Source organism: Pseudophryne corroboree, chromosome 4 (genome assembly GCF_028390025.1).
Source record: "Pseudophryne corroboree isolate aPseCor3 chromosome 4, aPseCor3.hap2, whole genome shotgun sequence".
NCBI lineage: Eukaryota > Metazoa > Chordata > Amphibia > Anura > Myobatrachidae > Pseudophryne > Pseudophryne corroboree.
Window position 1 is genome coordinate 901,943,019 of NC_086447.1, and position 13,158 is coordinate 901,956,176.

At 49.8% G+C, this 13,158-nt stretch overlaps 1 protein-coding gene across 11 annotated transcripts in view; it reads left to right on the forward strand.

Moving 5' to 3' along the window:
* The window catches only part of CLIP4 (CAP-Gly domain containing linker protein family member 4), a 176,222-nt gene that overhangs the window by 148,909 nt on the left and 14,155 nt on the right, over positions 1 to 13,158 (forward strand). For all 11 annotated transcript variants that reach the window (XM_063918918.1, XM_063918922.1, XM_063918923.1 and 8 more), the window contains one exon: positions 6,784 to 6,859. In XM_063918918.1, coding sequence (XP_063774988.1) covers positions 6,784 to 6,859 — 76 coding nt within the window. The remainder of the gene's footprint in view (positions 1 to 6,783; positions 6,860 to 13,158) is intronic.

Sequence of the window (13,158 nt, forward strand, 5' to 3'; positions counted from 1 at the left end):
GCTCCTCACTGTGTCCCGTCTCCGGCAGCCATTCGAAATATGGCGCTGGCTTGTGAGCCAATCAAAGCTAGCAGGCCGGCAGCCAATCAGGAGCCACCGCTGCCGTCTGCGAGCTCTGATTGGCTGTCGGCTGGGTGCCATTTTAAATGGCCTCCAGAGACAGGGACACAGTGAGGGGCAGGGCAGGCTGCAGATGATCCGGCACGCCGTTTCTGATGTCATTTTAGAAAAGACCTATTATTATAATATTTAACACAGATTTAGAAAGTTTATGGTTGCATAATGTCAGATTAATAAATAAGGAAAACGTATGCACAGGACATTATCCGAATACATTGCATACAGTAGCGATTTGAAATAATGACCTCTTTTCACCGTGGCATTTCCCTCCCTGATTAATGTACTCGTGTCTCGTAATCATTGCGGCGTTTGAAGTACACTCAGTAAATACTGTGAGCAGCAATTACTTTTAATTGTGGCGCTTAGTACAGTCTGAAGTTTGGTTTTTTTTACTGCAAATTTGTTTGGAGATTTGAAAGGGAAGCCAGAGCGTTTGTGTCACTTATTCAGCCCCCTTTGTGTTTGGTCTTGCTGGCTATTCTGTGAGGCGAGGCAACTTAATTAACAACACAATCAGATGTTGCTGCGTAAGCAGATTCAAACTTTGTGCCTTTCCCAATGGAAATATTAACACGCTCAAGAAAATCCGTGGTGCGGAGGGAAAACCGTTTCTCTCTCTTACATAATTAATTGAGTTGTTTTATTATACACAAGAGCCAAAACTTGTATAACACAACTTCCTCTAACTTTGGCAGTGATATACGGCGTGTGTGGGACCTAATACAATTCTGTACCGTGTCTCCACTCTGGGTTATCTGCACTGTGCTCTACAAAGGCGGCATTTATGTCAAAGGAACAAGCTGACTTTTTTTGGTCCTTTTTTTTCTTTGGGGAAATGCGTAATATAGACCAAGATTTTTCATTTTGCTAATATAAGCCCTATCCTGTGTCTAATCGTGTTTATCTAGCACTTACCTTTCTCACAGACTTGTCGTCATTGGTGGGTAGGTTTATATTATGCTCTGTCTATGCCAAACCCCCCCCGCTACGTCACAAACACTTACTGTTGATATTGGGTAGATGATACATGGCTAGTGGCTGGGAGTACACATCAGGGCTGCTGTTGGCTAGATGATGCAGTGCTAGTGGCTAGGAGTACACATCGGGGCTGATGTTGGATAGATGATGCAGTGCTAGTGGCTGGGAGTACACATCGGGGCTGTTGTTGGCTAGATGATGCAGTGCTAGTGGCTGGGAGTACACATCAGGGCTGTTGTTGGCTAGATGATGCAGTGCTAGTGGCTGGGAGTACACATCGGGGCTGTTGTTGGCTAGATGATGCAGTGCTAGTGGCTAGGAGTACACATCGGGGCTGATGTTGGATAGATGATGCAGTGCTAGTGGCTGGGAGTACACATCGGGGCTGTTGTTGGCTAGATGATGCAGTGCTAGTGGCTGGGAGTACACATTGGGGCTGTTGTTGGCTAGATGATGCAGTGCTAGTGGCTCGGAGTACACATCGGGGCTGTTGTTGGATAGATGATGCAGTGCTAGTGGCTGGGAGTACACATCGGGGCTGTTGTTGGATAGATGATGCAGTGCTAGTGGCTCGGAGTACACATCGGGGCTGTTGTTGGATAGATGATGCAGTGCTAGTGGCAGGAGTACACATCGGGGCTGTTGTTGGCTAGATGATGCAGTGCTAGTGGCTGGGAGTACACATTGGGGCTGATGTTGGATAGATGATGCAGTGCTAGTGGCTGGGAGTACACATCGGGGCTGTTGTTGGATAGATGATGCAGTGCTAGTGGCTGGGAGTACACATCGGGGCTGTTGTTGGATACATTATGCAGTGCTAGTGGCTCGGAGTACACATTGGGGCTGATGTTGGATAGATGATGCAGTGCTAGTGGCAGGAGTACACATCGGGACCGATGTTGGCTAGATGATGCAGTGCACCAAGATGGCTGCCTCACCTTTTGCATGCTCCTGATCATCTCCATAAAACAGCTGAAATTCACCACAACTGACCTATAAATCATCATAAATATCCAAGTACTTTCCTTTAACTTGTACTACTCTATGCGGACATCTCATCAAAACCAACGGATTGCATTCCTGCGCTGAGATACACACTAGATTGAAATCTCTGCAACTCTCCACTGAAGTCCTTCAGTTTGGAATCTACTGTGCTCTGCATTGGGCATCCCAGATAAGGTACTGTGGACTACAACCTATATTTGGCTCCATCCAGCCCCTCACTTAGACATCATTCACCTCTGTTCTCTGAGCAGAAAATAACTGACTTCTTGCATTAATCAACTAATATACAGCATATTCAGGATCTGAATCACTGAAGGATCACTGCTCACTTCAATTTTCAAGAGCCATTCCACAGGACACATGTTATCACTACCCCCACAAGAAATCTACTTCAAAGGCCTCTCACACTGAGATCTTTCACACCTACACAACAGGAATTGGATTCTAACACCTCTCCACAAGCCTGCTTTTGACTAAATCAGCAGCAGAAAAAGCTGTTATTTTATTTACAGTATCACTTGTTTCAAATATACCCATTGTATTAAGGAGCAGCAATAGGTTACAGCAACAACAATTATAGCGATTACAATTTAAGATGGCGCCGCAGATGGCTGCCTCGGAGCTATGCATCTCAGCCAAAATACCTGTTACCCCTTGTTTTCCCCTGCCCTTGTCTACCCCACCGGTGACCAAATACAGCAGGGAAGCCCTCCTAAGCTGGAGCGCTCCCGAGGTACTTACCACACGTTCGGGCCCGTCGGCGGGCGGATCAGCGGCCCTTGCAGCCCTCGCTACCCTTGCTGCCCTTTGTGGCAAGGATGCAGACGTCGTGGACACCGAAATGGATGACCGAGCGGCCGCGTCCCCCCGCAACCCGGGTGGTGACTGGCGGGTGAATCACCAGTCCCGGAAAGAGAATGACGGAGGCCCTCATGTCGGCCCTAGTAGAAGGACCTGGGCTCAGAGGAGAGGCTGTCGCGCAGGCGCCCTAGTGAGGTGGCGGCGGCGGCGAGGGCACCGGCCTGCACTTCCCGCGATCCTGCTTTCGAATGTGTGCTCACTGGCAAGCAAGTTCGACGAATTGTCCCTCCTTCTGGGCAGCGCAGGGTTAGGCATTACAGGGTCGTCCGTCCTCTGCTTTATGGAGATGTGGCTGGACGACCATATTGCGGACAACCCGATGTCTCTGCCGGGCTTCAGTCTCTTCAGGGCCGATCGCTCCAAGATTCTCTCAGAAAAAACGAAGGGTGGTGGCATCTGCTTCTACATCAACGACGGATGGTGCACCAATGTCACGATCATAGGCAAATCATGTAGCCCTCACCTGGAGATGCTGAGTATCAACTGCAACCCCTTCTATTCCCCCCCGGGAATTTGCCTCAATTGTCCTTGTGGGAGTGTACATTCCCCCCCCCCCCCCTCACCTGCGAGAACGAAGCCCTGCACCACCTGGCCGTATGCATATCCGACATAGAACAAAAACACCCAGACTCTCTGCTTATAGTACTGGGCGACTTCAACAGAACTAACCTGAGCAAGGAGCTACCTAAGTACAAACAACAAGTCACGTGTTCCACTAGAGAAGGGCGCACCCTTGATCACTGCTACACTACCCTCAAGTCTGCCTTCCGGTCTATGCAGCGTGCTGCACTCGGCCTATCTGACCACTGCCTCGTCCACCTACTCCCTACCTATACACAGAAGCTGAGAGCGGTTAAGCCTGTCGTCAAGACCGTTAAGAAATGGACCAATGAGGCCAAGATGAAGCTCCAGGCCTGCTTTGACTGCACGGAATGGGGGGTCTTCGAAGCCTCGGCAACGGACCTGAATGATCTGACAGACACTGTCACATCCTATATCCGCTAATGTGAGGACATGTGTGTATCTACCAAGACTTACCGCATTTACAACAACAACAAGCCCTGGTTCAATGCCCATCTCAGGCAATTTCGTCGAGCCAAAGAGGAGGTCTATAGCAGCGGTGACAGAGCACTATACAACCGTACTAGGAACTCTCTGATTAAAGGAATCGGGCTAGCAAAAAGCGGTTCTCGGACAAGCTGACAAATGATCTCTCCACCAATGACCACGTATCTGTATGGAAAGAAATGCAATCCAGAACCAACTATAGGAAAACATCGAAGTCCACCACCATGCACCAAGACCTAGCAGACGAACTGAACCACCTCTATTGCAGGTTCGCAAAAGAAGTCCCCTGCAACCCAAACAATCACCTCTACGATGCACCGAACACCGACGGCCAACCCCAGGCACTGCAAGTCGCCCAAGAAGAGGTGGAGGCATTGTTCAAAAGGGCCAAACCCATGAAAGCTCTGGGTCCTGTCGGAGTGTCACCATCTGCCCTAAGAGCATGTGCGGGTCAGCTCGCCCCCATATTCACCAAGATCTTCAATAAATCACTGGAGCTACAGAAAGTCCCTTCCTGCCTCAAAAGGTCTACTATCGTCCCGGTCCCGAAGAAACGACTACAGGCCGATAGCACTGACGTCTGTGGTCATGAAAACGTTTGAGCGTCTGGTTTTGAATCACCTGAAAACTGTGACTGGACCCCAACTGGACCCCCTGCAGTTCGCCTATCGATCGATTCGGTGTGTCGAGGATGCAGTCAACCTGGGCCTGCACTACATTCTACAGCACCTAGACATTCCCGGTACCTACGCGAGGGTCCTGTTTGTCGATTTCAGCTCGACCTTCAATACAATCGTCCCCAGCATCCTCCACCCCAAATTACTTCGCCTAGGGGTCCCAGAAGCTACCTGTTCCTGGATAGTAGACTTCCTGACCGATAGGACACAGGTGGTGAAAGCGGGGGAATTCACCTCTCAAGCGCGGTCCATTAGTACAGGGGCCTCTCAGGGCTGTGTCCTCTCACCCTTGCTCTTCTCCCTGTACACAAAGGACTGTACCTCAGAGGCGCAATCAGTAAAGATCATCTCATTCGCCGATGACACCACCGTCATCGGCCTCATCAAGGACGGGGACGAATCGGCCTATAGACGGGAAGTAGACCGGTTGGCCCAGTCGTGAATCCACAACAACCTTGAGCTCAACCCCCTCAAAACTGTCGAGATGATAGTGGACTTCAGGAAGAAATCATCTAGTGCACCTCCGCAAACGATTGCCGACAGTGTGGTATCGCTAGTGGACTCCTTCAAGTTTCTAGGGACCACAATCTCCAGGGCCTTAAATGGGGGTCCAACGCTGACTCCACTGTTGGGAAAGCGCAGCAGAGGTTGTTCTTCCTCAGGCAACTAAAGAAGTTCAACATCCCACAGAAGCTTTTGCTCCTCTTCTACTCCGCGATTGTAGAGTCGGTACTGTGCTCCTCGATACTCGTATGGTACAGCTCCGCCAGCACGAGGGACAGATGAGGCTCCAAAAGGTGGTCAGAACCGTAGAGAAGATCATCGGGGCCGACCTTCCCTCAGTCCAGGACCTGTACCTGTCCAGAGCTAAAAAGCGGGCAATGAAGATAGTAAAAGACCAGCTACACTGCAGCCACAGCATATTTAACTTGCTTCCTTCAGGCAGGCGTTACAGGACCGTCCCCGCCATGTCCACCAGAAGCCTCAAAAGTTTCTTTCCCCAAGCGGTCCGGCTGCTGAACTCCTGAACATTGACTGACTAGACATACATGTATCTAACTTCTGTCCCTACAGTATACCTATCTGTCTGACTTTAATTGCCCCCCCCCCCCCCCTTCCCCACCTGCTTATTTGTTACCTACTTGGCTGTTGTATAGCAAACCGAAGACAAATTCCTAGTATGTGCAAGTATAGCTGGCAAATAGAGCTGATTCTGCTAGTGGCCGGGAGTACACATCGGGGCTGATGTTTGCTAGATGATGCAGTGCTAGTGGCGGGAGTACACATCGGGGCTGATGTTGGCTAGGTGTTGCAGTGCTAGTTGCCGGGAGTACACATCGGGGCTGATGTTGGCTAGGTGATGCAGTGCTAGTGGCTGGGAGTACACATCGGCGCTGATGTTGGCTAGATGATGCAGTGCTAGTGGCCGGGAGTACACATCGGGGCTGATGTTGGCTAGATGATGCAGTGCTAGTTGCCGGGAGTACACATCGGGGCTGATGTTGGCTAGGTGATGCAGTGCTAGTGGCGGGAGTACACATCGGGGCTGATGTTGGCTAGATGATGCAGTGCTAGTAGCTGGGAGTACACATCGGGGCTGATGTTGGCTAGATGATGCAGTGCTAGTGGCGGGGGTACACATCGGGGCTGATGTTGGCTAGATGATGCAGTGCTAGTGGCCGGTAGTACACATCGTGGCTGATGTTGGCTAGATGATGCAGGGCTTATTGGTAAGTAATGATTTTATCTATGGAGCAGTAATGTCACCTGTTTCTGATGACTCTTTGATGGGGTTCCCTGAAGGAACACTCCATATTAATGACACACCATCGGCGGGATGTAATGGTATCTGAGATCGCCGGAGGTGTGGTATGCTGGGTGATTTCAGATGTTTTTTTTAAAGGGGCAATCATGTACAGGATCGGCTGCCATCCCGCACCACCGTCCGTGTTGGATGCCATTACATCAAGCCCCATGTGGTTTAGGCTATGTACTTTAGCTAATGAAGGGAAGACCTTTTATAATTTGTGCCATGATCATTGTTCTAAAATTGTGTTGTCTCTGGTTTCTCTAGGGTTCAAAAGAAGCCTCAGCTCCACATCTACTGCAGCCTCCCAGAAAGAAATCGATCGTAGGCACTCGTTTGGCAGGTACAGTATTTACTACAAGAAATAGAAATACATTTTTTATATGTTTTTCTGCAGCGAGGTACACTGGGATTCCATAGGGAATACATTGGGGTGTAGAGTTGAATCTTGATCCGAGGCACCAACAGCCTAAAGCTTGGACAGTTCCCAGGATGCATTGCATAGCCGCCTCTATAACCCCGTCTCTGTGCACAGGAGCTCAGTTTGTAAGTTGGTGCCTGCACAGCAGGTCACTTAACAGGGGGGCTGCACTAGGCAGCCCTGAAAAGAGCTTTTTTTTAGAAGACTTCAAGGGCCGCAGCACTTTCTATGTCATTATGACATGCCGCGCTGCGGCTCCATCACCTCCCTAGCAGCGCTGCATACTCCCGCAGCCGGGTTCCCGAGTACTTGCAGCGGAGGCGCACCGGTCCACAGGCACACCGCCGCTGATGCTCTCCAGGATCGCGTGGCTGCACATCAGGGAAGAGGTAAGAGGGTCCCCCAGGTGGGATCCACCGGTAAATCACGGTCCGGTCTCGGTCCCAGGAGACGGACCGCGCCGCTGGCGTGTACTGCACAGGGACCCCACTATATCCACCAGGGCAGGGAGCACAGGTCGGATTTTAATAAATCCGTTTCACATAGGCTCCAGTGTACCCGGTGGTGAGGACCAGCATAGGGAATAAGGCGCTGACCTGTAGCCCCTCCCCCCAGCTCCAGGCGCCATCTACTGCTGGTATTCCTGCCCTGGAGCTGCATTTAACTCTCCCTCACTCCCTGACAGAGATTTTGGCGCCATCTTTACACAAGTAGCTGGTCTGATCTCCAGGACTGCGGGGCAATGTCTCCTCTCTAAATCAGCCTGCCTCATCAGCGCTGTGCATTTACAGTCACTTAAGTACTCTACATGTCATTTTAAACAGTGTTAGTTAAGGCTAAGGCTACATTCCCTATAATGTCTGCTGCACAGGGCGGGAAATCCGCAGACGCTTCTGCATCATGCAGTGCTTGCACCAAGGATTTACCTGAGTGGGAAGTTTTAACTGATGGTTCAGATTCTGGGTGCCATACATCTCTCAGTCAACCTGCAGCACCTGTGGTTAAACAGGTACCACCTTGGGCAACGTTTTCAAGTATGCTGAATACGTTTGTGACACGTCTTAAGCCCCCTGTGGGACCTCCCGTGCCATTACAGCCTCATATTGTCCTTGTAGTTAATCCGCCCTGGGCGGACACTCTGTCTACCCAGATACAAGAATTAAATCAATCCTTGGTTAGACAAAAGTCTACCCCACGCTCCTCTGGGCTCAAGGAGTCATCTAAGCGGGACGCTTCCTCCTCACAATCCACTAATATTTCAGATAATTCTTCTGATGAGGATGGGGAATATCCTGATCCGTCAGACACTGATACAGTCGCTTCTGACGAGGAAACTACAACTCAGGTTGATCTTCCTGACCTAGTGGAGGCTATTAAGCTGATTCTACAAATTGATGAGGTAGATCCCACTACTGCGTCTAAGAAACCTAATAAATTCAAACGTCCGAAGGTTACTAAAGTAGTTTTTCCACATTCTGACCATTTAATTGACATTCGTCAGGAATCCTGGTCGTCTGCAGGAAAGAAATTCTCCCTGTCTAAAAAGATGCTAGCTCGTTATCCTATCACTGCGGACTTGAGTAACAAGTGGGAAACTCCACCGCCGGTGGACTCTCATGTCACCCATCTTGTGGTGTCATCTACTCTGCCTGTCACCACTGTCACCTCACTGAAGGAACCGACGGATAAGCATGTGGAGGGATGCATGAAGTCTATTTACTCCCTTACCGGTTCTGTACATAGACCCACTATGGCGGCCTCCTGGGTCGCAAAAGGAATTGAAGCATGGGATCAGGCATTGGAGGATGAGCTGCCTCAGGATATTTCTGACACTGCCAGACAATATCTCTCACATTACTACAGCCTCCCACTATATTCAGGAGGCGTCCTCTGAGGCAGGTGTAATGGCGGCCAGGGTGTCTACTACATCTATACTGGCTCACCGAATTCTGTGGTTAAGGTCCTAGAAGGTGGACCTAGACTCCAAAACGACCTTGGAGGTGTTCCCTTTTAAGGGAGACATCCTATTTGGAGAGGATCTTAATAAGATTGTGACTGACTTGGCATCTGCTAAGACTGCGTTCCTCCCAAATACTAATCCTTCTGTACCAAAGGCAAAGAGTACTACTTTTCGTTCCTTTCGAACTCCAAGAAAAACAAAGGGTCAGGCGTACCCGAGACAGGCTCGTACTTCCAAAACCACTAAGCCCAAAACAAAACAGTCTTGGGTCGCCCGTCAGCCTGCTTCCAAACAAAATAAGCCTGCTGGGGATCCCAGGGTGGGAGGCCGACTTCTGCCGTTTGCCCAGGCCTGGTTAAAGACCACTTCAGATGCCTGGGTGTGGGAAGTTGTCTCTCACGGGTACGCAATCTCTTTCAAGAGACGTCCCCCTCGCCAGTTCTGCTCGATGGTTATCCCTTCGGATCCGTTAAATGCGCAAGCTCTACACTTGGTAGTGCCGGTACCTCTGTCCCAGAGAGGCGGAGGATACTATTCGACCCTGTTTCTAGTACTGAAACCAAATGGGTCTTTCCAGCCTATACTCAACCTCAAATCATTGAACAAATTTGTGAGAGTGTCCAAATTCCGTATGGAAACTCTGCGCTCTATTGTACTGGTCATGGAACCCGAAGACTATATGGTATCCCTGGACATATAGGATGCTTACCTGCATATTCCTATTGCCATGTCGCATCAGCAGTATCTGCGATTTGCTATTGGCAACCTACATTATCACTTCCAGGCCCTGCGATTTGGATTGACCATGGCCCCTCGGATCTTCACCAAGGTAATGGCCGTGATGACGGCCCATCTCCGTTGTCAGGGAATCCGGATCCTGCCGTATCTGGACGACTTGCTGATCCTGGCGAACTCCCAAGATGTTCTCCTCAGTCATCTGGAACTGACGGTCCAATTCCTACAAGCCCACGGGTGGCTCATCAACTGGAAAAAGTCCTCGCTGGTCCCTGCTCGGATCATGGTGCACCGGGGGGGGGGGCACTGCTGGACACACACACAGCCAAAGACTGTTCTTGTCTCCGGAGAATGTCCTGAATCTTCAGGACATGAACGGATACTTTCTTTCTCGCCCAAGAGTGTCGATACACTCGGCGATGCAAGTTCTAGGCCTCATGGTGTCAGCTTTCGACATGGTAGAGTACGCTCAATTTCATTCCCGCCCTCTGCAGAGGTAAATCCTTTCCAAGTGGGACGGCCTGCCTCATCGGATCAGGTCTCAAATGATCTTCTTGACTCTGGAAGTTCGTCTGTCACTGAGCTGGTGGCTACAGGACCAACAGTTGAGCAGGGACCGTCCCTTCTGGATCCCAACTGGGTCCTACTGACTACGAACGCCAGTCTGAGGGGTTGGGGCGCGGTGTTGGAGCAACACTCTCTCCAGGGCGGTGGACCAGGGAGGAATCTCTCCTCCCGATAAACATTCTGGAATTGCGGGCAGTGTTCAATGCTTTGACTCTTGTCCTGCCTCTGCTACGGAACAGGCATGTACAAGTACAATCAGACAACGCCACCACGGTGGCTTACATAAATCATCAAGGATGGAAGTGTCAAAAATCCTTCGTTGGGCGGAACGCCATCTGGCCGCATTATCGGCAGTGTTCATTCCAGGAGTCCTCAACTGGGAAGCGGATTTCCTCAGTCGTCAGGACATGCACGCCGGAGAGTGGAGTCTTCATCAGGAAGTCTTTCAACTCCTAGTGGACAAGTGAGGCCTACCAGATGTAGACCTGATGGCGTCTCGACACAATCACAAAGTTCCGGTCTTCGGATCAAGGACAAGGGATCTTCAAGCATCGTTCGTGGACGCACTGGCAATTCCATGGAACTTTCGGCTGCCCTATGTTGTTCCTTTTAGTGTCACTCCTGCCCAGGGTTCTGCGGAAGTACAAGCAAGAAGGAGGAATACTACTTCTAGTCGCTCCAGCGTGGCCCAGACGGCATTGGTTCTCAGACCTGCAGGGTCTATCGATAGAGCGTCCTCTTCTACTTCCTCAATGCCCAGACCTCCTCGGTCAGGACCCTTGTGTCTTCCTGGACCTGGCCAGACTGGCTTTGACGGCATGGCTCTTGAAGCTTCACTCCTCAGATTCAAAGGATTTTCTGAGGCGGTTATCCAAACTATGCTAAAGGACTGCAAACCGTCTTCTGCATGGATTTATTGTAGGGTATGGAATTCTTACTTCACCTGGTGTGCTGCTAAGAATTACGATGCTTACAAGTTTAGTACATCCAGACTTCTGGCTTGTTTGCAACAAGGCCTGTACTTAGGACTTCGTCTGGCCTCCCTCAAGGTTCATATATCTGCTTTGTCGGTATGGTTTCAGCAGAAAATTGCGTCTATTCCTGACGTTCATACATTCACTCAGGGCATATTGTGAATTCAACCTCCCTATGTCCCTCCTGTGGCTCCATGAGATTTGTCTGTTGTCCTTAATGCCCTGCAAGAGTCTCCATTTGAACCTCTTGAGACGGTGGACCTTAAATGGCTCACTGCGAAGGTTCTCTTTTTGTTGGCTATTGCCTCTGCTAGAAGGGTTTCGGACTTGGGCACATTGTCCTGCCGTCCACCCTTTCTGATATTTCATCGTGACCGGGCGGTTCTTAGAACTCGTCCAGGTTATTTGCCTAAGGTGGTGTCATCTTTTCACCTTAACCAAGAGATTGTGGTTCCGGCCTTTATCTTTTCTGTCTTGTCCTCCAAAGAGCGGTCTTTGGATGTGGTACGGGCTCTCCGTATATACGTGGAAAGGACAGCCTCTATCAGGAAGTCAGATTCCCTTTTTGTACTTTTTGCTTTTCACAAACGTGGCTGGCCTGCGAATAAGCAAACCTTCACCAGATGGATTAGAATGGTGATTGCACAAGCTTATGCGCAGGCCGGGCTCCCAGCTCCTGCTGCTATTAAGGCCCTTTTCTACTCTGTCTTTTGGACTTTCTTGGGTGGCCCGCTGTGGCACATGGCCGCAGAACAATTGTGCAAGGCGGCTACGTGGTCTTCAGTGAACACGTTCATTAGGTTCTATGCCTTTGATACTTCCGCCTCCCAGGATGTTTCCTTTGGACGCCGGGTTCTCATACCCGCTAAGGTGTGTCCCCTCCCTTGAGGAACTGCTTTAGGACATCCCCAATGTATTCCATGTGGAATCCCAGTGTACCCCACTGCAGAAAAGGAGATTTATGTAGACTTACCATGGTTAAAGCTTTCTGCGCGGTACACTGGGTTCCACAGGGTGCCCACCCTGACGCACTTAGCTTCTTTGGGTTTGCATGGTCCCTTCTTCTATCGTGAGAATGTGGTTCTATGTGACTAACATCTGCCTTCTCTTTTACCTGCTACTGCATTGGACTGGTTAACGAAACTGAGCTCCTGTGCACGGAGGTGGGGTTATAGAGGAGGCCGTGCAATGCATCCTGGGAACAGTCAAAGCTTTAGCTTATCGGTGCCTCAGATCAAGATCCAACTCTACACCCCGATGTATTTCCTGTGGAACCCAGTGTACCTTGCAGAAATAGATTTAACCATGATAAGTCTACCATAAATCTCCTTTGTTTTGTTTTGGTGAATGTGGATTATCCTTTCTTGATTTAAAGGGCTGTGACGCTTGATTTAAATGGTCAGTGCTGTTTTTGTCCCAAAATAGTTTCTGTTAGTCATTGCTAAAAAGCTTACAAAACATTTTTCTCTGCACGTTCCGAGTATCAAAAGCTCCGTGCGATTCTAAGTCATGCACACGGGGAAGGGAAGCCTTTTTCTGACTGATCTGTAGCACCTAGTATAGGGCTGGTGCAAGTGCAGTTACTACTGGTGGCGGTTTGCGGCACGTTGCGTAAAATCAATGGCCGACACTGGTTTCCACTCGCACATGCAGGAACCTGCACTAATTGACTAGATTGTCACATCAGTATACGGTAGTCAATCTGGCCCAGTATCTATACCACCAAGTGTGACTTCTTTACTCCGATACATGATAGCCGTTTCCTCTCGCAGCGCAGAATGCGTATATGCGACCTATTAAGAGCAGCAAGTTCTCAGGAAATCTCATGTTTATTTCAGGTCACGTAGCTTCCCACACCTAATGTTTGTGTAAATGATCCCTTAGTGCTTGCAAGACATTCTAGGACTCCTAGTTCTACTACAGCTCTCCAGAAGTCACAGGTGACCATCACTCTGCTCTAGAACACTGCAGGGTTCACGATTTCA